The sequence below is a fragment of the Tursiops truncatus genome, chromosome 20 (assembly GCF_011762595.2).
Source record: "Tursiops truncatus isolate mTurTru1 chromosome 20, mTurTru1.mat.Y, whole genome shotgun sequence".
In the NCBI taxonomy this organism is placed as follows: Eukaryota; Metazoa; Chordata; class Mammalia; order Artiodactyla; family Delphinidae; genus Tursiops; species Tursiops truncatus.
In genome coordinates, this window is record NC_047053.1 from 44,182,410 (window position 1) to 44,208,756 (window position 26,347).

The following is a 26,347-nucleotide window of genomic DNA, read 5'->3' on the forward strand; positions in this document are numbered from 1 at the left end:
CAGAAAATACTTTCTTACATATAACAGGTTTACTAGGCTTAAAGTTCTAAAGGCAACTAGATTAATAGAGAACTTGCAGCAGATCTGATTTTTCTAGGCTGCTTCAGAGCCATGCTCAAGGCCAGGTTGAGTTTACATGCAGTGCTACTAAAACCAAGAAGAATCCATGGAGGGAGGGAAGGAGGGACTGGTGCTTAAGAAGTTCTAACGGTCAAGGAACGACTATGAAATTAAAATAGCAACTTGCTATCAGTGTCCTTTATAAGCCATTTGGCCATATGGTCCCCACCTGGGATTGCTCTTTTGAGTCATTTCACTCTGAATGTATACCTCCTGGCTAGAGCAGAGGCTACTTGAGGATACAGAATATGTGTGATACATTTGTGGGTCCATCACAACATCTTAGCTGAGATGCTCACCCTTTATTTAATGACTTTTGAATTATGACAATCATAATTTGATATGACAAACATTTCTGCAATAATATCTCCATATAAAATATTTTTCATTAGTTCCCAGCTATGTTAGATTATAGGAGACGTATAAAAAAGGCAATAGAACTAACATGGTTCTGGAATTTTCGACAAAATTCCCAACATTACAGTTATCATCCAGTCACCACCAGACTAGAAAGGCTGAAGGGAAAAAAAGACAAGCATTATACTATTAAGTTACTCTTAAATAATAAGACAGCCTCTGAGAAACAGAGTAATTTTTAGAGAATTTCCCCTTTTCGAAACTCCTGCGACTGGACAGATTAATTATTTGATTTATGAATTAAGAGAAATTTAGGAATAAAAGATTGTTTCTATCCAACTGCTTTCATTTTTTCTTTCCTAAGTCAGAAAATGCAGAATTATTCAGGGAAGCACTCACTATCCAATGGAAATACAACATGAGCCATAAATGTGCATCATGAAAATATGTAGTTTTAAATTGTCTAGCAGCCACACTAAAAAAGAAAAAAGCAGGTGAAATTAATTTTAACAATGTATTTTATTTAACCCAATATATCCAAACTATCATTTCAACATGTAATAAATATTAAAAATTATTAATAAGATTTTACATTCTTTGTTTTGTACTGTCTTCAAAATCCATTATGTATTTTACACTCAGAGCACATCTCAGTTCAAACTAGCTACACTTCACTGCTCAATGGCCAAATGTGGCTGGTGTCTACTCTACTAGACAGCCCATGCCCAATTCTTGGGTTCCAGCTTTTCAGACCTAGACACTGGGCTCAACCAGAATGGTCAAAACCCTCCTCTTTCCTCTTCCATACATGCAGGTTTATGCAGTGTTAGTAGGTGCTTTACCTAATTGAATGAGAAGATAATCTAAACCTGTTTCCAGGTGAAACATTCTATTTTAGAAATTCAAAACCCCTTTAAAAAGCTAACATCAAATATTAAAAACTCAGGAATAAGAACAAAAGTAATCTAGGTAAAAGGCTAAAGTTTTTAAAACTCTTATAGTTCTATAAGATCATTAAAAGATACTCAACTTGTGAACAAACTTACATAACACTTTTAGCTTATTCCTTTGATTTTTAGTAGAAAAAAGACAAGACACAGGCACACGTGTTGGGACACAAGCCCTGCATCAGCTCATCCGTTTACAGGCTTGCTCAGGTGAAGAGCCATCACTCTGCACTAGTCTAACAAACAGCTGCTCAGTTTTTGTTCCTCATCAAATTCTTACATCTGGTTAACAAGAGCAACTGTTTCCAAGTGCTTCAGGGATTGGTTTTTAGCCACAAAGCCAGGTTCTTGACCCAGCAGCCTGAGCTACCACCTGAGCCCTCTACAGAGTTCTCACTGGGCCACAGCCTGTGTCCGCCCGCGTGGCCACAGTTCTGAGATGAGATGTGGCTGTCCTTCTTTGCTGACAGCTCTGACAGGGACAGGTCACCCTCTACCACAGGCCAAGCTGCAAGAACACTAGAACACTAGCCTGATTCCCAGGAATATGGAGAAGAGTTTCAAGTCCTCCACAGCTCAAAACCACAGGACCCTGACTGCCCCACTGGAGGAGACAGTGGTGAGAGGCAGGGGTAGGCCTAGGAAGAGAATCCAGGAGCTGCTTTTCCTTGGGAAAGCCCGATGGGCGGCAAACTCCCTTCTTCCAGTTGGGATTGGAGCTGGCTTGACCCTCCTCCTCCCAACCCCCATCCTTTCACAATCACCTGTGGCTGAGCTCCAAACACAAAGGCACCTGTGGGTTCTCCTTCCCTTTTATCTTCACATTTCCTCCTTCCTGCGGTACTGTGTTAAAAATCTATCGGACGCTAAAGTCCACAGCTGCCAAAACCAAATAAATACAACTCACAAATCAGGATTTGAACTGCACATCTATTGTGAACAATCATTTGTTAGCTTCAGTGAGACTGGATCCTTGATCTTACTTGATTACATGAAAGGCTGCTGGTCCAAACACAGGCACTGAAGCCAACCCACATCCATTAGCAGAACTGCAGAGTCTGAAACAATTGGGTTCCAATCCTGGCTTGACCACTTACCGCCTAGTTGGATGATGCTTAGCCTGAGACCCTTGGTTTTCTCACCTGTAAAAGGGTCCTGCACACCTTACTTCCCAGCTTCATGCCTCCCTGGTCCCCACCTCCCACTCTGCTCAAGCCATAATGACTTTCTCCACGATAACAGTACCTTGTTGAGGTACAGTCTGCATATAGAAAAGGAACAAATCTTATGCATATGATTTTTAAAATACTGATATTAATATTCATTATAATAGTTGGCATTTAAGCTCACATTATGATCCTGGCTCTCATATGCATTATCTCCTTTACTTCTGCCAATTCCCTAAGAATTTGCAGGTGAGGAAAGTGGTGAGCGAGGTTAAGAGATTTGCTTAGACAGGGGTTAAAAAAAAAAAAAAAAGTGGTCTGTGGAGTGGCAAATCTGGGACTTAAACCAAGTCTGCCTGACTACGAGGTCCAGGCTCCTACCCCACTTCCACAGCACAGCCCCACCTTTAGTCTGGCTAACTCCCGGTCATCCCTCAGGTCATGGCAAAGATGACGCTTCTCCTCGGAAGCTTCCCTGATTACCTAGGCTCAGTTCTCTGTTACCTTCCTCCTATCACTGTATTCATTAACTGCCTGGTTTACTTAACTACAAACTCCAGAAGACAATCACAGTTGTAACAAATGTTTGTCAACTGAATACATAAATGTAGCCTAATTCAGAGGGTGGCTGTGAGGAGTAAATAAAATCTGTAAAGCACAAGTAAGTAGGACAGACTGGTGTGCTCATCACAGCCTATAGGTATAGTTGTGGCTGCACAGGTGGAGAGAAGCAAAGGAATGAGCTGAGATCCTACTAAGCACAGGGAACTGTAGGGCTTATTTGAAATAGAAGACTTGGTCCCTGTTCCTGAAGAGAAACACCAAATTATTATTGCACCAAAGAGCACAGAACAGGGACTGCCCTGGTGGTGCAGTGGTTAAGAATCTGCCTGCCAACACAGGGAACACAGGTTCGAGCCCTGGTCCCGGAAGATCCCACATGCCGCGGAGCAACTAAGCCCATGTGCCACAACTACTGAGCCTGCACTCTAGAGCTCGCGAGCCACAATGACTGAGACTGTGCTCTAGAGCCCCCAAGCCACAACTACTGCGCCTGCATGCTACAGCTACTGAGCCTGCACACCACAACTACTGAAGCCTGCACGCCTAGAGCCCGTGCTCTGCAACAAAGAGAAGCCACTGCAATGAGAAGCCCGCGCACCGCAACGAAGAGTAGCCCCCGCTCGCCGCAACTAGAGAAAGCCCTAACGCAGCCAAAAATAAATAAAATTTAAAAAAAAAAAAAAGGAGCACAGAACAAGAAAAGAAGTAACCTCAGAAAGACAACGAAGAGTAAAAATTGTTAAAGCTTTTCAGGACAGAAACTGAATTAGCTTCTTATCTATAGAGGAGAGGGCAGTGTTGTGACTAGAGCCCAGGTGTCCTGACTCCCACGTAGGGTTCTTTCTGGAACATTACAAGCTTTGATAGGAAACCCGGAGAGAATCACAAGAGCTGCTGCTTAACCCACACTGTCAGGCATCCAGGATGCAGACTGGCCACTGGGAGGCTCAGGCCAACAGGTGGCCAGGCACGACTGCTCTCCGAGTTCCCTGTTCTGCCCCCTAATGCACCCCTACTGACTCAAATCCAGGTTGCCCTTGCAGGAAGCAATTACCTAGTGCAAACCCTGATTGCTTTTTTTTTTTTTTTTTTTGTGGCCCATGCAGCATGTGGGATCATAGTCCCCCGACCAGGGATCCAACCTGCAGCCCCTGCAGCAGAAGCATGGAATCTTAACCACTGGACCACCAGGGAAGTCCCCTGACTGCCTTTGGATACTACCAATCAGCTAAATTTTACCTGGGGCTTGACCTACTCCCTGGGTTAAGCTGCACATGGAATTTCCACACCTAAGCGACCAAATATCCAATCTTGTGAGCAGTGCAGCAACTCCAAGGTCTTCATCGTGTTCCCCAAATAGTGACCAACTGTCCACTGCGCAGCTGTTCTAAAAGTCTTCACCCTGAATTCCTTACCAAGTAAGATCTTTCTCCAACTTTGTTTCATTATGTGGGAGGGTCTAAAGAGGTACAGATACAGTTAGCAACTCATTCCATTTCAACAACTCAACTAAAGAACTCAGAGATGCTCTCTACCCACACTAGAGCGTCTCAGACAAGCCTTGTTTCTTTCTGACGCTGGAACTGTCAAAACAGAGACAGTGCCCGCCGCTGGGGGACAATGACCGCAGTCAGCTGGGCTGCAGCTGTCTGGCCCACAGACTGGTCCTGTGATCCCAGTTGTAAAAGGTCAGGGGTTTCTCTTCAATTCTCCGCTGGATTTAGAAGCCATGTCTGGCTGAAAGAACAAACCACAATCTATAAAGGGACTCGTTTAATACTTGGAAAGATTAAAAGCTACAATTAACCTTTTGCAAAATAATAAAGTCTGGAAGAACTATTATTGTGCTCACTTTCAGTTACAGTGCCAATCAGGAGGTGAAGGCCAATGCTTTCTTTGTCAGCTTGATGCTGAGGTGACCAGAGAAATGCGCCATCCCTCTGGCCTGAGGACGCAATGGGGATTTCTCTATCTTCAGTGCATGGGGTGCCTGGGCTGACACCCTCCTGTCACGTGGTTGTGCTGGCCTCAAGGCCCCTGCCACTCAGGTCCCCTGCATCATTCCTTCATCTACTCTATCAGGGAAGGAGCAAATCCTAAACATAAGGACAGAGCCAGGACCCAAGTTCCCTTGCCGCTGAAAAACATCTCTGAAAAATCACACAAAAGTGTGATTATTTTTCTTTTGTCTCCCAAACTAAAACATAAGCAGGGCTTTCTCTTTGCCAGGCTCAAACCCTTTTTGATGTGTTAATGGTTTAGAACCGGAGTCATCAGTCAAAACATAATATCACAGATCATGGACTTAGAGAATACGGCAGGAACAGTCTACTAAACTTTACAGAACTTTAGATGCTAATTTGACTTTACCCATGAAAGACAGACCTACAGACAGAACTCACACTATGAATGATAGCCTCAAGCAAATAGTCAACATTCAAAATAAATGCTGATTGAAGACAGTATCTTAAAAAAAAAAAGTCCATTAAAGGAGGGAAGCGCCAGCATCAATACTATCCACATCCTCCAACTGCCTGCTTCAAGGTCACCTTCACGGTAGTGTCACCAGACACACTGGAGTCAGGCCTTAAGCCACAGTCTCTGCCTGGGAAAATGGCCTTTATCCTAGTTTTTCCTATCCTTTAGGGCAGCACCTTGTAAATTCAGGTATGTGACTTGGCAGACAGTGGTGGAGGTAGGAGATAACAAGCATGTAAATTAGACAGAAAAACAACATCATATCAGATGAACCAATAAAATAAGCAAGGTCTGAGTTATGTGAATACATGATAAATATTAAATCACATTAACAAGTGTTGAAATTATAAAATAGATCAGCAAGCAAATAAATTAGTAGATCAGCTTTAGATCACATATCCTGTCAGTTAAATTTCTTTGAGTATATACTCAGAATGTAGACATTTATTTATAAATTATATACATGTTCTAATATAATACAGCTTTTATAAAAATTAAAAAATAGAAATAAAGAGCAAAAAATGAAATAATTAGCCTTTTCACTAACTTTTAGTTATGGCTTTCTGACAGCTTTGTACTATCTTCAGCTGACACCTCAAGGCTCAATATATATACTTAGGGTGAGGCTCACTGTTAATGATAATGGATGTAAATCCGTATTTCAACCAGTCTTCTTGATAATTTCCAAGGATTTTGACCAAAGGTCAACATATGGTCATCTGTATGTTAAATATTAGCAAGACTTTTTTATGTTCTTATAGATAAAAAGAGTAAAAATATATACAAAAAGAAACTTTAATATTTTCTTCTTGGATCGTGCCTTCAGCAATCCATCTTGGAGACCACTGAAAGGAGAAACAGAATGAATCAGAGAGTTCACAAGAGCCGCTGGGGCATCAACATGACAACATGCTCATGCCCCGGGGCCATCTTGCTTACAATCTCCTTGTCTTTGGGGGGATGGCAAACGAAAGGCTAATTATTGCACAATAAGAACAATCTTCGATGGATTTTGTATCTTCTTTACACATTACATATAAAATTTAGAAGTGAAAAGGTATATAGCATTGATATTTTTTCATGGTTAATACTTTACTTTTCAAAAAAAACATGATTTGAGAAATCTCAGACCCACAATGCTCACAGCCTCTCTCTTCACTCCATAGATGACACCTGGAACAAAACCAGAAAGGATGGTCCTCCAATAGCTAGCTGGAATTCAGGATGCATCTTCCCAAGGAAATGATGCTACAAACTGCAGTTACCTATAGGTGGACCAGAATTATGGTTCAGCCATGCCATAAGTTAATAGGTTAAGAGGAAAACTGGCAAAATGTTGATAATTGTTGAAGCTGAGTATTGGATACATGGGGATTCATTATACTCTTCTCTCTACTTTTGTGTATACTTGAAATCCCCTACAATAAAACATTAAAAAATAAAAGATGAAAAAAAATCACGCTGGGGCCACCTGACATCCTTACCATTGCTCCTGTGTAATTCTGGAAGCATTTTCCCCACAGTTGCTTCTCCAACCAACTCAAAACATGGGGTACCTGCTTGCAAGTGAGAGTGTCTGCAGTGAAACACCTCACCCGAAAACTCCCCTAAGCAACAAGGGGCACTGGGAAATAGCCATGATTATAAATGCCAAACACAGAAACTTAAGTGACCCATTAGAAGGGCAGGATATTTTCAGTTAAGTACAACATGGAAAGAAATACTTTTTTTAATTTCTTGTACTCATTGTATTAAGGATTATAAAACACCAAAAAAGAGCAACCTTTTTTGGCTGTATGCAGTGAGTCTCTTTTGGCTGTATGTAATGAGGCTGTTTTTGCCTTAAAGTTTGCTCACTCTAATTTCTGAAAAGAAAGAATTGCATGAAATTGAGATTAAACTTACAAGTTAGAATTTATTCTCAAAATTGATAATGTTCTCCCTAAAAAGTATTCTTTTATATGTCAAAACCACAGCCTGTATTTAGGGAATGCGATTATTATAAAAACCTATCCCTCTTATTAAATATCTAAACATGACATGACCTAAGGAAAGAAGGTTCTCCAAAATTCATTTGTTAGTTTTGCAATGGTGTAAATGTAATATTAGTCAACCTTCTAGGCCATATCTTTCAAAAAGAGACACATCATCACTCCTGAAACCAACACCCTACTGCTGTGTTCTGCAGGTGGTTTATAAGTCTGAGATAAAGAATTTACTCATGAATGTAATTCACAACTACATGTCATACACTCAAACATAAACCCAAGAACCTTTTGAAATCTTCAGGAAGCTTCTCATTATAGACATGTGGAAACTTAGTGTGCAAGAACGGCAGTGAATTAAATACAATCGTGCCTCAGCATCCAAGGGGGCCTGGTTCCAAGACCCCGCAGATACCAAAACCCACAGATGCTCAAGTCCCTCATATAAAATGGTGTAGTATTTGCATAAAAACTATGCACAGCCCGCCCCCATATACTTTACTATTTTTTAAATATTTATTTATTTAGGCTGCGCCAGGCCTTAGTTGCAGCACGTGGGATCTTCGTTGCAGCATGCGGGCTCTTACTTTCAGCATGCGTGCGGGATCTAGTTCCCCAACTAGGGAGCAAACCCGGGCCCCCTGCATTGACAGCATGCAGTCTACCCACTGGACCAGCGAAGTGCCCCCACCCCATATACTTTAAATCATCTCTAGATTACTTATAACACCTAAGACAGGGTAAATGCTATGTAAATGGTTGTAAATACAATGTAAACGCTATGCAAATAGTTGCCAGCATGCAGCAAATTCAAGTTTTGTTTTTTGAAACTTTCTGGAATTTTTTTCCAAATATTTTTGATCCGCAGTTGGTTGAGTATGGGGACAGGGAACCTGAGGATATGGAGACTGACTGTATACTCCTGGTCATGTGACAAGTACATTCTTGGAAAAGAAAGAGCATCCAACTTGCTTAAGAACACTCAGCAAGGCAAACACCCCAAGTGCAATATGCTGACTCTAAATGCCTCATTCTCCCACATTCTTTCCCAGGGCTCCTGGTTCAGGGTATCTAGCTAGTCACCCAAAGTAAAACCCCCGGAAGGTTACCACCTAGGGGTGTTGCTCACAATGCCGCCCCTGGACTCAGTGGCACAAACAAGGCCCCGCCAGGAGCTAACTTACCCAGGCCCCCATGCTGTAAGTCCCATTAGCTTCTCCTAACATTTTGGTCTTCCCCCGGCTTTCATGCATTCACATGTCACTTTATTATGAATGCAGGTGGCAACATCTTTCTCCTAATTGCTGCTTCGTATTAGCTATGAATTCCCATCATTAAGAAGAAGCAGGCTTTGGAGAAGGTTCTGAGAGTTATTCTGTGGACTTTGTGACAGCTCTTTGGCCTCACAGAGGCTTCGACAGCTTCTATTCCAGACAGTAGAGCTGCTGATTGGTGGGGTTACTGGGGAGGTGGTAGGGTACCATGAGGCCTAACCAACCCCACAGCAGTCTTTGAGAAGAGTTACTACTTGGCTGCAAAGTAGTCTTTTTGGCTCACCAGCCCACACACTCATCACTGCTGCAGTGTCATTTGTAAACACAAATGTCTGCAGTATGGATGGAATAATAAAATCACCTGGATAAAGTACAGAAAAGCTTTACTTTTCTCCCCCCATTTCCTTGTCATGTGAAGGCACATAAACAAAACAAACAAAACTGCAACGCTCCTTGAATTGTTTATGAAGCCAATAAAGGAACCAGACTCTCAGTCCAGGCTGCAAGGACTGCCTGGGCCCACCGATGAGAACTTATATGGTTCAGAGGTTTAAAAATCACATGGTCTCCTCAAACAGTCCCGAGCACCAAGCTCCCCGCCTGACTGGTTCATGGGCTTCCAGATGTAGTCTACTTAGGGCAGGAAGTATGCAGGATCAAGGGGCTAGGCCTCTGTACTAGAGAATTTTATCACAGAGTGAGGTTTTATAGCCTCCTATATCAGTGAATGTTTAAAAATTTTTTCCATACCTGCCCTCAAGAATTGCATCATATCCTTTATAAAAAACCAACTAAATAGCATCAGATGCACAGAAAATAACTCAAACCAGCTGACGAATCCCTGGAATCAAGCCATATTCAAAAAGTGACTCTTTCAACTCCCCCCAGAAACAGGTTCACAGAACCGTTTTATAAAGAAACCAAGGCCTGGGACTTCCCTGGTGGTGCAGTGGTTAAGAATCCGCCTGCCAATGCAGGAGACATAGGTTCGAGCCCTGGTCTGGGAAGATCCCACATGCCGTGGAGCAACAAAGTCTGTGCGCCACAACTACTGAACCTGTGCTCTAGAGCCCGTGAGCCACAACTACTGAGCCCGCATGCCACAACTACTGAAGCCCATGCACCTAGACCCCATGCTCCACAACAAGAGAAGCCACTGCAATGAGAAGCCTGCGTACCACAATGAAGAGCAGCCCCCCGCTTGCCATGACTAGAGAAAAGCCCACGTGCAGCAACGAAGACCCAATGCAGCCAAAGATAAATAAATTTATTAAAAAAAGAAACAAAAAACCACATTTATCCCAGGCATCAAGGGCGAGACACCTTCCTTAAAAAAAAAAGAAAGAGAAAGAAAGGAAAGAATCAGTCCTGCATGGCTCCCCTACTCACTAGCTACGTGACCTTGGGCAAGTAACTTCCCTCTCTGTGCCTTCATGTCCTCGTGAGCACACAACTTAACTGAAAAGGGTTGTGATGAGGATTAAATGAGATAATATACCCAACACCCAGCCCTCTGTCGGTGCTCAGCATCATAGTGCTGCCTTTACTGTTTCAATGATCAAATCAAAACAACCACACTGTGCTATAGCTTTGTCATCCTCTGTGTAGGTAGTAAGTTCCTGATTAATCAGCAGACTACTTAGTAAATTGGACTCAGCATTAAAGATTGACTGGATTAAAAGTAAAATCTTCCCAAGACAATTATGAGCTCAAATCAGTTTAAACTGAATACTGCAGTCAGTCGTTAGGCACTGGAGTTAATGTAAGTACCATTTTTCTTTGCTAAAGTTGGCGCTAACTTCCTTAGAGGCCGTGTAATTCAGGTAGTCACGGCACCACCCTATCAAAAAAGTTTAGCAACCATGCATAATGAGTCACTTTTGCTCCACTTCTTATATTAATGCTAAGCTTAAGTGTGCCATAGCCTCAAGATTCAGCACCAGCTTCTCTTAAAAAAGAAACAGTCTCATAACATATTGCCATGTGAAAGGGAAAAAAAAAAAAGACTGACTGCAAAACACAGGCATACCTCATTTTATTGTGTTTCCCTTTACTAAGCTTCATTTATGTTGTATTTCTTGCAAATTGAAGGTTTGCGGCAACCCGGAATTGTCAGGTGATGGTTAACATTTTTTAGCAATAACTTTTTTAAAAAATTTATTTTATTGAAGTATAGTTTATTTACAATATTGTGTAGCAATGAAGTAGTTTTAAATTAAGATATATACACTGTTTGTTTTAGACAGAATGCTATTGCACACTTAACAGAGGACAGTATAGTGTAAACATAACTTTTATATGCACTGGGAAACCAAAAATTCGTGTGACTCCCTTACTGCAATATTTTGCTTTATTGTGGTGCTCTGGAACCAAACCTGCAATATCTCCGAGATACGCCTGTATATGATCCCATTAAATCAAAACAAAACGAGTGCATGAGTGTGAATGTGTGTGATATATGTACTCATACATGCAGAAATGTAGGAAAAAACAAGGATATGTACCAAATATATATGTACATATATGTATATATTATATATTAACTATAATTCCTTCCCACTAGTGTGATAAAGAATATCTTTTTCCTTTGGGTTTTCTGTGGTTTTTTAAACATTGATAGTGCATTTTTTTTTAAATAAGGAAAAAACGTTATGAAATTAAAAAACAAAACAAGACAAACAGTATTTCGGACCCTGAGAGTTCTTCCCCTTGTTTTGTTGTGGGGTTTTTGTTTTCGTTTTTGTGTTGTAATAGAGATCATGGTGCCATTTTTTGAGCACTCATTTAAACAGAGAGGAGGGCAAACCTATTAACCGAGAAACCAAACAAGCTTTGAATTATAAAAAAATTATCAAAATAACAAGTGTTGGCAAGGATGTGTAGAAACTGGAATCCTTGTACACTATTGGTGGGAATGTAAAATGGTACAGCCACTGTGGAAAACAGTATGGCAGTTCCTCAAAATATCAAAATTAGAATTACCATATGATCCAGCAATTTCACTTCTGGGTACATACCCCAAAGAATTGAAAGCAGGGTCTTGAAAACCTGTTTATACACCCACGTTCATAGCAGCATTACTCACAATAGCAAAAATGTGGAAACAACCCAGTGTCCACCAACAGATGAATGGATAAGCAAAATGTAGTAAGTATAGACATACAATGGAATATTATTCAGCCTTAAAAAAGGAACAAAATTCTGCAATATGCTACAACAGGTAAGAACCTTGTGGACATTATTCCAAGTGCAACAAGCCCGTCACAAAAAGACAAATACTGTGTTATTCCGCTAATATGACATACTTAGAGTATTCAAAATTAAAAAAAAAAGAAAGTAAAATGGTGGTTACCAGGAGCTAGGCAGAGCGGAAAATAGGGACTTATTGTTTAATGGGTTTAGAGTTTCAGTTTTACAAGCTGGATGGTAGTGATGGCTGTACAACAATGTGAATGAATATTAAATATAATACTGCTGAACTGTACACTTAAAAATGGTTAAGATGGTAAATTCTGTTAGGTGTATTTTACCAAAATTAAAATATATATATACAAAGAAGTGTGTATGTGCCTATGACTTATGACCTATACAAGCTACAGCTGTACTTCTGTATGGTGTATACTGTGAAACACACAACAACCAGAAACTTTTTAAATATGCAGAAATAAACACAACTGGAAGTTCTAGTAGTTTCTTTCTGCACCCTAGTGGTTTGCCTCGGCCGCCCCTCAGGAGGCTCAAATCCTGAGATCTGACGTGCACGGGAAGGTAATGCCTCCTTCTCGAGCCCAGACCCCACTGTGCGCAGAGCAAAGACTAGTGCCAGCAGTGGCCCACCCCTGACGTTAGTCTGCCTTCTCTTCCTCCGTCCCTTCTCTTGCATTCCAAGAGTATTTAACCCTGCTCCGAGGTCTCAACAATATTTAATCCTAACAGACTCAGCTATAACGAATCCTGAGCAAGTAGCAAATCCCTGGCAAATTTAGAGAGAGACCGGAATGGAAACTGGATGGAAATGCTACTCTCCAGAGCCATGGAGAGCCTTGAAAAACCACATGGTGAACTGGCAAAACCTGAACTAGAATGAGGTTTACCAAACAAGTCTCTTGGGTGCCTGGAGAATGAACAGATCCCAAAGTCTTAAAAACACTGCTTGGGCAAAAACCTGTGACAATGAACTAAAAGAATAAAGTCAGATCTAAAATGAGGCTGGATGCCAGCCAGCTACTGCGGAGAGGCTTACCTTCAGTATCTCGGGTTCTTTGATATCCAGAGACCTTGGGTTCCAGTGTTGTAGATTTTTATGTAATCTGTGATATTTATGAGCACTTGGTGGTGTAAAAAACCAAATCATGCAAACTGCAGTCATGAATCCAAGGCCAATGCCCAGAAAGAGTCCACTCACGTACTGGGGGAGGGGGAGGATGAGGTACGCATAGACACACATGACAAAGAAGCCCAGAGTCTTCACGGGCAATTCGGGGTGCTGCATGGCCAAGTCCACCTCGTGGTCACTGTCCAGAGCCGTGCCATCGTCCGCCAGCACCTCTGGCTTGAGAGGGACTTCTGAGAGCCTCTCAGCTTTACTCTCTCCCTCCGTTTCCAAATCAAAGTCCTCAGTGTACAGTTCGCAAAACTCTTCATCCTCTTTGCTCACCAAGGCAGACAGAGAGCACCTCTCAAGAACCAGAGAGCCGGTCTTCAGGCCTACCTCCTTCAGACTGCTCCCCTGAGAACTCTTCGGTTCTGCCTCTCTCGCAGGGTCCTCGGACGACTGGGGGTGGTCACTCCTGGGGACGCCAGGGTCGCTCCCCAAGCCCTCCCCCTCGGAGTCACACTCCTCCTCCTTGATGCTGTAGTTGTTATTGCCTTCCAAGTGACCGTTCAGGCTGGACAGATTGGAGAGCTCTGAAGCACTTGAAGATAAGGCTTTGGGCCTATGGCTGCCACTTTCTTCCCCTATAATTTTACTAAAAAGCTGAAAAGGGTCATATATGACTTCGGAAAGGCGTCGCTTAGTGTCTTCGATTTTCGCCTCCATTTCGGGCACTTTAAAAAAGGAGCGTGTATCGGAAGGCGACGTCAGAGGGGAAGAGGGTGCAGTTTTGGAATCTCCACCTGTGTTTCGCGGCTGCGTGAACTGCTTGAACAGGTGTAAATTCAGCTTGGAGTCGGGTGGCTTGTACGACACGTTATCTGACTCTTGCCTGGAGGTGTCGGTGGACAGAGACTTGACTAATGTCTTCATCAAGTGCCGGTGCCGTGGCGGGTGGGGGGATTCTTTTGGCTCCACCTCGGTCGACAGGGACTTCACGAGGCTCATGAAGGGCTTTGCGCTGGAAAGGGTGGAGGACGAGGCACTGGAAGGGAGGATGGGAGACCTGGAAGGCGAGGACAGCGGGGAGGAAGAACTGGTTTTCTGCTCAGAAAGGGACGACACGCTGGGAGAGCTAGCTAAGGGCCCCGACGAAGACAAGCCCGGGGACAGAGCCAATGGCACCGTGCTTAATACTTGTGCTGCTGCAGGAGGGGGCTCCAGCAGCTTTGCAGTGTTCTCGGAGACGGGCAAGATGGCAGGGGACACGGACAGTCCGTCTGCCAGGATGAGCTGGGCGTCAGGGCCAGTGAGGTCATGGCCACCCTGGGGTTCAAGATAGAGGTCTTCCTTGGCTTCGAGCCCCGTTACAATGCTTTGGTCGTCCAGCCCCTCCTCCAGGTACTCCCTGAACTCCTCCTCCTCTTCCTCCTCCTCCTCCCCGGATGCCGAGAAGTGGATGGCGATAGTGTCTCGGGACACGGACCTCTGCACGTGCACTCTGGGGGCTGACGGTTTTGGCATGTCAATGGTTTTTTCGGCATGGCGACCATTCAGACTTGTCATCGCCGGCTTCACAAGGGCTCAGGCTCTGTGAAAACAGCGAGAAAACCAGAAGTCAGAAAGCGGTTTCTCCACGGGACATGCTGTCATGTGTGGACAGGAATGCAGGTGAAGCTCACTTCTAAATGGTGATTATGGTTTTACTTGGCAGATGGCCACTGTTTTTACTTGAGCAGGTTTAATGGTTTAATTTTCATCAGATAAATTCCAGTTAGGCATTCTCTTTTATGAGCAAACTACAAACCAGTGTTATAAACCCCGTACAATCTGTTTTCCTTCACAACATCTAACTCATCGTTTCCTCCCTCTTAACTGGCTCATTTCTATCAGTAATTCTATATTGCAAGGCTTGAAAGACCTGCACAAGTTGCTACCAGTTTTACTCCAGAAGTCCAACAGGCTAAAATGCAGCATCCTGGCGATTTTGAGGATCTTGGAATAAAAATTTCACCAGTGGTTTTCCAGCTATAAAAAGCTAATCCTGGAGGGTTACTGCTTTCATTGCAATTTTCACAGCAATCCTAACAATTCTTTTGCGTCTCCCACCACTGCTCATATATCTTGCCACTGCATATAAGGAGCAAAGTATCCAAGGGTGGTAAGCGAAATCTGTAAACTAACTGCTGTGATCTGTCAGCTTCTTTATTCCCCAAATGGTAGGTACCCTAAGGCCAGAGTATATAGGCAGCCATGAAGACATGGCCATTTTCTGAGGCTTCAAGATAAAGCAAACTCGTATTTTAAACTGAATCCAAGAATCAAAGGGCAGGAAAATGAAGTCTCAATGCTGCAACCCACCACCAACTGAGAACTCTGCTAAGAGCTAGGGCAAGAGACATGGAGGCTATGCTTTCTGCCCTTCAGGAGCTTAGTTGCTGGAGCGAAAACAGACACCTGAAAAGCTGGGCAGAAAAACAAAAGAAGCCAAGCGCACCCTGTGACACCCAGTGCATTACATCTTCCCCTATTCACTTACGGCCCATTTATTGGGAACAAGGCATCATGACAGGTCCTACAAGAGGGAAATGAACACAATCTGGAAAGAAACCCCGTCAAAGGAGCTAAAACACACTTGAAGAGTGACCTTCAGGCGTTCTGAGGAGGGTGAGAGCAGTGTGGATGGTAGGACACCCGCTCGCTCTTTTAAACTGAGGGGTAGGTTGTGGCTAAATGGGTGTGATTAGAAAGAAGGGACAAAGGCATGAAGATGAGCACAGGCATGGTGTATCCTGACACATGGGTCTATTCTCCATGTCCAGGATGGAGGGTGGGTATTGGGGAGCCGGGGGAGACCACCAGTACGAGAAAGGCATCATGCGAGAGAGGAAAGAGCAGCCTTGGGACCAGGAAATAGGGCTTCTGACACTTGCTCCTTTTCCAGCTGATTCTGTGGGACCTTGAACAAGCCAAGACCTCTACGGGTCTCAGAATCTTCATCTGTTAAATGAGGCACCAAGAGTCCTTCCCAAATCTAAAACCCTACGTTTATGTTTACAGGTGATAGTACACAACCCAATCTGATATACTCACACAAGTAATCTGCCATAGACAATCAACACTATGTCGCTTGCTTGTTTCTTTTTTCTTTTCTTTTTAAAAATACTTATTTATTTATTTGGCTGTGCCGGGTCTTAGTTGCGGCACGCAGGATCTTCGTAGCGGCATGCAGGATCTTTAGTTGCAGCATGTGGGACCTAGTTCCCTGACCAGGGCTCGAACCCGGGCCCCCTGCATTGGGAGTGCAGAGTCTTAGCCACTGGACCACCAGCGAAGTCCCTTGCTTGTTTCTTTAATTTGAAAAACTCCTATAGTTAAGTCTTCCACCAAATACTCATGTTCAAAATGCTAGCAACTGATACTACCAACAAGAGAAAAGGTAAACCTGTGTGTGTGTTGAGGGGATTGGGGGGGAGCGGAACCTGGGGCAGGTGGGCAAGAAAAACTATTTACTAGAAACAGGAAATAACCCAGCGATGACAAGAATTACAGTTCAAGGGCCCAGTCACAACAAGGACACATCTGAAACAACACATTTCAGTATCAATACTTGAGAGAAATTACTTTCATAAAAATTTTTCAACAGAGTTTTGCCCAAGCTCATTCATGACCCTCAGGCTCTCCTATCCCCATTGGATCCAAGAAAAGGGAGTGATCTCTATCAATCAGACAAAGCAATTTAAATCCAGGAGCTGGCAGCAAGCTAGAAAGACACAGCCTCGGGTCCAGGACAATCCTTCCCTGTTATCTCAAAGCCAACAGGTTTGTTGGCTTAGTGAGAAGAAAAATACCAAGCGCAACACACATTTTTCATTTAACTGTCACCTACTTTTATAAGGGTAATTTTAAAAGAAAATTACAGAGGTAATTTTAAAAGTTTGGTACTTGATAATTCTCAATAGGCTGAAAAATCAGCTTTATTTAAATTGCTTTAATAACATAAAGGATGATCTGAAAGGCTCTGCTGCTCTGAGGCTGCTTCACTGGTAGTAAAAGTGACTGTAGGCACAGGTGCACATACAGAGAGCATGACTGGGGGGCTGAACAGTGTGAGTCGTCCTCTGAGGAGCAAGGCAAGAGTGCAGAGGCTCTTTTATAGTTGAGGGTGGGATGGCCTGGGAGTCCACAGGCAAAGTCAGGCCCAGTCCAGGGCCACAGGGCCAAACAGCAGTGTGTCCAGGAGCCTGTGGTCTCAGCACCTGCCCAGGAAGGGCCATCAGGGGCCGATCTGCCCAAACCTCCAACACATAGTCGGGCCCCCTTGGCTTGCCGGTTAAAGGGACCTCTGCTGATCTCTGACTAGACTGTCTTAAGGTCTTGTTGGGCTGCACCCTGCAGGCCTACAGCCCTGTGCTTGCCCCGCTTCAAGACAGAAGAAAGACCCTGGAGGCAGCTACAGAGACATCAACGGTTTAACGGATGGGGAAGCTTATATATCTGAAGCAAGGTTCTGAAGCAACACCCCACCTGGGTGGTGGACGGTGGGCAGGACATGGCAGCAGCCTTCACTCACAGGGGGAACGGGAGACGGCCAGTTATAGGGGGAACTTACGTCAGGTTTGCTCATTGGTTACCAGGGAAACTAGCAGTGGGGCGTGCCCCTCGCCGCCCTTTTCATAAGAACAGTCACTAACTGGGGCCTGGGGCAAGCATGCAGGAAGGTCAGTCATGTGAGCAGAGTGTGGGTGAAGCAGGCGCAGGTCGGGCTGGGGACGTAGAGAGCAAGAGAACAGCCATCTTGAGTGGCCTGACCACAGAGGTCTGTGTCAGCCAACTGGGCCTCCTGAGCTGGGCCCCATAGAGAGCTAGGTGCCAGGCAGCCAGCCAGAGTAGGTAGTCTGGCTCACCATGGCTAATGTCTTTCTCCAGGGCTCAGGCAGTGGCTTCAGAGGTTTAGAGTAACCTCCCTCAAACCCATGCTGACCGAAGTCTAGCTCCACCTCACTAGTTTTGTACTAAAACATGCCACGTGAGGCTAGAGCAGCACTACTACTTTTTAAATATAAGAAAATCTTAGGGCCCTGTTTGCTTATCTGCAAATGAGGGGATAAACAAAGACTGCTTCTAGGACTCAAACTGCTGGATAACTGTGTGTCCTGGAACTCGAGTCCCTGGTTTGGGTTCTAGACAAACCTCCTTCCTCCTCCTGGGGAGTCCTCCAAGCCTCCTCCTCTCCATCCTTCAATGGCTGGCGGCTGGGGCCAGTAAAACCGACCCTCCCAAAGTCACAGCACTGCAGGACAGCCAAGATCAAGAGGAAAAGTACCTGACTGTCGTCCAGGAACTTTACGTGGTTGGTCCAAGGACACAGCACTGAATGAGGAGGGGACGGGGAGATGGTTAGACACGGGCTTTTTTTTTTTTTTTTTTTTTTTTTTTTTTTTTTTGCGGTACGCAGGCCTCTCACTGTTGTGGCCTCTCCCGTTGCGGGGCACAGGCTCCGGACGCGCAGGCTCAGCGGCCATGGCTCATGGGCCCAGCCGCTCCGCAGCATGTGGGACCTTCCCGGACCGGGGCACGAACCCACGTCCCCTGCATCGGCAGGCGGACTCTCAACCACTGCGCCACCAGGGAAGCCCTAGACACAGGCTTTTGACACTCATGTCCTGATGCCTTTGCCACCACAGCAATCTACCTCCTCAAGCATGTCATGGACACTCATTATGATTGCTTGTCCTGGCCTTGGTACCTGCCTTCCGTGCTCTGGCATGAACAGCTCTACCAGGAACTAAAAGCTGAGTTCTCAACAGCTAGCATGTGATTAACAGGATTGGGAAATAAGAATTCGTTATCCATCTGTCAAGCTAGCATCATAAAAAAGTAGCCTCCTGCCCTCTGCTATCTCAATTCAATTATAACCAGGCTCAAAAAAACAAACAAAAAAAAAGGGACAACCTTATCTCAAGCCCTCAGGAATTGAAATGTCAAAAAAGGTCATTTCTCACCCAGCAGGTCTCCTTCTTCCAAAGCCACCAGCACAAGACCGTGGGTTTTAACACTGATTTTGAGTCTTGTGAGGGGAGGGCCTATAGCTCACATTGTCATATAGGATGATTTTCTGCCAGAGATATGTTTAAACAAAAGTCTGATTTGGTCATGAGCAAAGTGGTGCTAAAGATTAACCTCGTCCAGCCCCAGAATGGATGGGGGTGGCAGAGGCAACATTGACAAACTGAAGCCAGAGGTCTGGTGTCTGGGAAAACAGGCTCCATCATCAGGTCCACCACTCTACTGAAAACAACTAACAATGAAATCCATATTTTTTTAAAAATCTGAAAAGCACTGAAGCTTCAACAACTGAGTAAGGAACCACCAGGCCAAAAGGAATTAGGGATGAGCCCTACAGAAGCCGCTCTTGCCCTCAAAACATTGGATGATTCTGGCAAATTGGAACCTTCATTTTATCGATCTCCTGAGCAGAAATCAAAGTTCAGGGCTGGCTGAGGTGGAGCCATAACTGGAGACTGTTCCACAAAGAGCTGGAATGCCAAACGGCTACATCTATCTACCTGGTAGTAGATGAACCAGAAGCAAAACAGCCCTCACTTAGATCTGAGAGCTTCGAGGACATTAAGCTAAGTGAAGTAAGCCAGTTACAAAAAAAAATGAATACTGTATGATTCCACTTATGTGAGCTAGCTAAAGTAGTCAAATTCAAATAAACAGAAAGTAGGATGGCAGTTACCAGGGGCTGGGGGTAGTAGGAAATAGGGAGTTGTTTTTTAATGGAGATAGAGTTAGAGTTTTGTATGATGAAAACGGTCTGTAGATCGGTTGCAGAACAATGTGAATATACGTAACACTACTGAGTTGCACACTTAAAAACAGATTGGTAAATTTTATGTTATGTATACTTTACCTTAATTAAAAATAAAATTAAAAAAAATTTCACCATTCAAAACTTTAGAATGAAATAACGTAATATTTTGAACTACTTATCATGCTGACTAAAACAATTCTATTCAAAAAGCTCATACTGTTCTTTAGTGTTTATAGCACCATGTGGTTATGTTCTAAGACAATACTGTAAATGCAAATGTATTCATTTACACTCCCATACTTTTGGGGGGTGGGGGTAAGCTATTTAGAGCCAAACGCTCTACAAACCTTAGCCTTAGTCAGGTATGTTTCAAGGAAGCAGCCTATCTCAAACAGTTCTGGAGATGGGTCTTGATGAAAGTCTTCACTATAACTCTCCATTAAAGTTACTATGCCTTGTAAAGATGTTCACAGCTCTCATTAAGATTGAGAAAGCCTCTAATAAGGAAGAAGAAACCAAAAAATAGCTAGAACAAATGACAATGAAAACACAACAACCCAAAACCTATGGGACACAGCAAAAGCAGCTCTAAGGGGGAAGTTTATAGCAATTCAATCTCACCTCAAGAAACGAAAAATCTCAAATAAACAATCTAACCTTACACCTAAAGCAACCAGAGAAAGAACAACAAATAAAACCCAAAGTCAATAGAAGGGAAAAAAATCAAAAAGATCAGAGCAGAAATAAATGAAATAGAAACGAAGAAAACAGTAGCAAAGATCGATAAAATTAAAAGTTGGTTCTTTGAGAAGATAAACAAAATTGATAAACCTTTAGCCAGACTCATCAAGAAAAAAAGGGAGAAATGAAAAAGGAGAAATCACAACTGACACCGCAGAAATATAAAGGATTATAAGAGACTACTACAAATAACAATATGCCAATAAAATGGACAACCACGAAGAAATGGACAAATTCTTGGAAAGGTACAATTTTCCAAGACTCAACCAGGAAGAATTAGAAAATATAAACAGACCTATCACAAGTAATGAAATTGAAACTGTAATTAAAAATTTTCCAGCAAACAGAAGTCCAAGACCAGATGGCTTCACAGGTGAATTCTATCAAACATTTAGAGAAGAGCTAACACCTATCCTTCTCAAACTATTCCAAAAAAATTGCAGAGGGAGGAACATTCCCAAATTCGTTCTATGAGGCCATCATCACTCTGATACCAAAACCAGACAAAGATATCACAAAAAAAGAAAATTACAGACCAACATCACTGATGAACATAGATGCAAAAATCCTCAACAAAATACTAGCAAACAGAATCCAACAACACATTAAAAAGATCATACATGATGAACAAGTGGGATTTATCCCAGGAATGCAAGGATTCTTCAATATACACAAATCAATCAACATAATACACCATATTAACAAATTAAGGAATGAAAACCATATGATCATCTCAGTAGATGCAGAAAAAGCTTTTGACAAAACTCAACACCCATTTATGATAAAAAAACTCCCCAGTAAATGGGCACGGAGTGAACCTACCTCAACATAATAAAGGCCATATATGACAAACCCACACCAAACATCACTCTCAATGGTGAACAACTGAAAGTACTTCCACTAAGATCAGGAACAAGACACAGATGTCCACTCTCACCACTACTGTTCAACATAGTTTTGGAAGTCCTAGCCATGGCAATCAGAGAAGAAAAAGAAATAAAAGGAATACAAATTGGAAAAGAAGAAGTAAAACTGTCACTGTTTGCAGAAAAACCTAAAGATGCCACCTGAAAACTACTAGAACTAATCAATGAATTTGGTAAGGTTGCAGGATACAAAATTAATGCACAGAAATCTCTGGCATTCCTATACACTAACAATGAAAATCAGAAAGAGAAATTAAGGAAACAATCAGATTTACTGTCACAACAAAAAGAATAAAATATCTAGGAATAACCCTACCTAAGGAGGCAAAAGGCTTGTACTCAGAAAACTATAAAACACCAATGAAAGAAATCAAAGATGACATAAACAGATGGAGAAATATACCATGTTCTTGGATTGGAAGAATCAATATTGTGAAAATGACTATACTACCCAAAGCAATCTACAGATTCAATGCAATCTCTATCAAACTACCAATGGCGTTCTTCACAGAATTAGAACAAAAAATTTTACAATTTGTATGGAAACACAAAAGACCCCGAATAGCCAAAGAAATCTTGAGAAAGAAAAATGGAGCTGGAGGAATCAGGCTCCCTGACTTCAAACTATACTACAAAGCTACAGTAATCAAGACAGTATGGTACTGGCACAATAACAGAAATATAGATCAATGGTACAGGACAGAAAGCCCAGAGATAAACCCACGCACATATGGTCACCTAATTTATGACAAAGGAGGCAAGGATATACAATGGAGAAAGACAGCCTCTTCAATAAGTTGCCTGATGGGAAAACTGGACAGCTACATGTAAAAGAATGAAATTAGAACACTATCTAACACCATACGCAAAAATAAACTCCAAATGGATTAAAGACCTAAATGTAAGACTGGACACTATAAAACTCTTAGAGGAAAACATAGGAAAAACACTCTTTGACATAAACCACAGCAAGATCTTTTTTGACCCACCTCTTCAGAGTAATGAAAATAAAAACAAACAACTGGGACCTAATTAAACTTAAAAGCTTTTGCACAGCAAAGGAAACCATAAAGACGAAAAGACAACCCTCAGAATGGGAGAAAATATTTGTAAATGAAGCAACAAAGGATTAATCTCCAAAATATATGAACAGCTCATGGAGCTCAACATCAAAAAAAAAAAAAACAACCCAATTAAAAAACAGGCAGAAGACCTAAACAGACATTTCACCAACAAAGACATACAGATGGCCAAGAGGCACATGAAAAGATGCTCAACATCACTATTAGAGAAATACAAATCAAAACTACAGTGAGGTATCACCTCACACCAGTCAGAATGGCCATCATCAATAATAATAAATGCTGGAGAGGGTGTGGAGAAAAGGGAACCCTTTTGCACTGTTGGTGGGAATGTAAACTGATACAGCCACTATGGAGAACAGTACGGAGGTTCCTTAAAGAACTAAAAATAGAGCTACCATACAACACAGCAGTCCCACTACTGGGCATATATTCTGAGAAAACCATAATTCAAAAAGAGTCATGTAACACAATGTTCATTGCAGCACTATTTATAACAGCCAGGATGTGGACTAAGTATCCATCGACAGATGAATGGATAAAGAAGATGTGGCACATATATACGATGGAATATTACTCAGCCATAAAAGGAAATGAAACTGAGTTATTTGTAGTGAAGTGGATGGACCTAGGGTCTGTCATACAGAGTGAAGTAAGTCAGAAAGAGAAAAACAACTATTGTATATTAATGCATATGTGTGTAATCTAGAAAAATGGTACAGAAGAACCTATTTGCAGGGCAGGAATAGAGACACAGACGTAGAGAACGGACATGTGGACACAGGAGGGGAAGGTGGGAGGAACTGGGAGATTAGGTTTGAGATAAATACCCTCCATGTGTAAAATAGACAGCTAGTGGGAACTTGCTGTATAGCACAGGGAGCTCAGCTCGGTGCTCTGTGATGACCTAGATGGGTGGGATGGCGGGGGGGTCCAAGAGGGAGGGGATATATGTATACATATAGCTGATTCACTTCATTGTACAGCAGAAACTAACACAACATTGTAAAGCAATTATACTCCAATTAAAAAAAAATTTTTTAAGAAAATAAATAAATAAACAAAACTCAATCACAGAATATTCCAATAGAAAGGGAAGCTCAGACATTGCCTAGTCCTAAGTGAATAAACCAAATAATTTGAAAGTGGAAAGAAAAAAGAGAGAAAGCCTCTAATAAGGGTTTCTCTCCCCAGCATTGATGCAGGATTCTATTCTATCCAGTCTAAAAATAAGGAACAAATCAATGGCTCCCATCTAATCTGAACTCATAAAAAACAAAAGGCCTCAACAGGAAGCCAGTAGCCAGCTTCCCTCCCTATCATGAACTCCAGGAACCTATCAACCTCAGTGGAGTCAGGGTTAGAATACCAAACATCCATGAAATTTATTTTATTTCTAGTCACTCAAAAAGGTTATCATCATTAATTAGTCCATGAAAAACCAATCAACAATAAATCAGACTGTACAATGAAAAATGAAGAGCTATCCATACTCGTGCTTTTCTTCATAATCGAATGAATATTTTGCCTTTTACTCAAGATTCACGTAGGGAGGGAAAAAAAAATTAAGAGCTATTTCAAGACTCAATGTTGGCATTTATTAGCTCAGATATAATAACCTCTCTGAATCTGATAGGTTTGTTTTTTGTGAGTTTTTTGGACTAATTTTCTAATAATAACTGCCCTTCCTACCTCTAGCTGTATTTGAAATAATTCAATCTCAGGGTCCTACAGAGACATAAAAAGAGAAAAGAGTTCCTTTCAGGCCACTCATTTATCAGCAACTCCTCCTCTTGGTCCTTCTACATTAGAACAAATAGTAATGTGGCCCTTATCATTATTATTATCAACATTATTATTATTAATTTCTAACTCACATACTAGATTAGAGGAAGTGCTGAAGGAAGGAAAAAGAGGAGGGAAGCAAGCAACTTCGACTGAAAATTAAACGTGTCTCCAGATGTAGAAAGCACGGTAATACTGCATCTTAAGAGGCAAGCCTGGTTTGGAAGGAACATGTCTCATTTCTCAAGAGCACCCCTACTCCTTCAAAATCACTGTGAAAATTCTTCATCTTTGTAAAATTTGGCCCGTTAGATATTTGCTGTCTCTGAACAAGCTTGCACTTGGACATCTGATGTATGGGCACCATCTGCTAGCATGGGCTGTGTCGGTCAATAGTCTTAATTCAAAAACATCTCTTGGCAGCGGAAAAGAGTCAAGCTGCATTGTATTGCAGAGGATGTCTTAACATCTCTTATCTGTGCAGTTTTTAATAGCATTTGGTTTCATGAAAAGTAGAGAAGGGCCTCAAGGCTCATTTTTTTCCACCTTGATGCTGCAGAGGAAACGGTGAATCTGGTCGGAAACAACCATAGTAGGAAGTTCTGATTTAGCCTAAAAATCTCAAGTACATCTTAATAGCCATCCCTTGATTCATTTAAAGTCAATGAAGCATATGAGAATTGCCAGCAGCCATTCTAATCTGTTAATACTCCACCTCACAAATAAAAATCAATATTGACATTGTAGATAATGAGCTAGTGCTAGGCTTAGTTTCATTTAAAAAGAGAAAAGAAAAAGAAAGTACTCTACTACCAGCACAGGCAAGCCTCCCAAGGCACTTAGACCTTGACTGGTAGAAACTCAGAACTCCTTTCCCATTAGTTATTAGGTTCCCAGACCCCCATTCAGAGTCTCTTCCAGCCCAGCAAAACAACACAAGGTTTATACTACTAGTACACAAGAGCTTCACCCTCTGCAGCCACTGCATGGACTTTTACCTGCCACGAGGAAGGCCTACCTGGGAAGAGGGCCACATCCCTGAAGGAAAAAGTGTTCAAAAGCATCAATATGATTAGAATTTTGCTTTATAGATTGCTATAATAATCGATGGTTCCAGTAATGAAATCCAAATACAGTTCACAGTAACTCATTCAAAATCAGGTCATACCTTCAGCACAACCACACGAGGCCTATGGAGGTTTATAAAAGATAACGCTGATGCCATCCACGGGGGGCCAGGGTGGGGGGTCTCAAGGAGACAGCAGATGGATGTCGTATGATGACATCTATACGAAAGTTCAAAACAAAACAAAACAACCCTAAAGTAATGAAAACTCAGGATAGGTATGCCCAAATCAGGTGGTGCTAATACAGTAAAGAAGTCTGGGAAATTTTTTTAAGCAGAAAAGCCATGTATGTGACTTAACGAGGAAGAAACGTGAACAAAATAAGATGGCGGACATGAAATATCAGCACAAGGAAAGGCACTGAGATGGAAACGAGTCAATCAAGACAGAACAAGAGTCGCTAAAGATTAGGTTAGCTACAGCTGAAGGGCTGTACTGGGGGGACACGGGAGGAAGATTAATATTGGAGTTTAGAGGCAGGGAATCAATTGTTCAAAGACTCTGAAGGCTAAGTGTCTGGATTTATATTTAAATCTTAGGAAACAGAACCACTGTAGGTTCTTGAGAAGTTTGAAACCTGGGTGTAAACAGTTTTGTTCAGGTGAGTGAGTACCTGGAACCTGGCAGACTGTCATGCTGAAAATCCAGAAGGAGGATGAG

The 26,347-nt window shown here is 42.4% G+C and overlaps 1 protein-coding gene across 3 annotated transcripts in view; it reads right to left on the bottom strand.

The window, feature by feature from the left end:
• The window catches only part of TEX2 (testis expressed 2), a 107,383-nt gene that overhangs the window by 45,618 nt on the left and 35,418 nt on the right, over positions 1 to 26,347 (bottom strand). For all 3 annotated transcript variants that reach the window (XM_073797422.1, XM_019944353.3, XM_073797423.1), the window contains one exon: positions 13,135 to 14,797. In XM_073797422.1, the coding sequence (XP_073653523.1) occupies positions 13,135 to 14,772 (1,638 nt within the window). In that variant the 5' untranslated portion in view covers positions 14,773 to 14,797. The remainder of the gene's footprint in view (positions 1 to 13,134; positions 14,798 to 26,347) is intronic.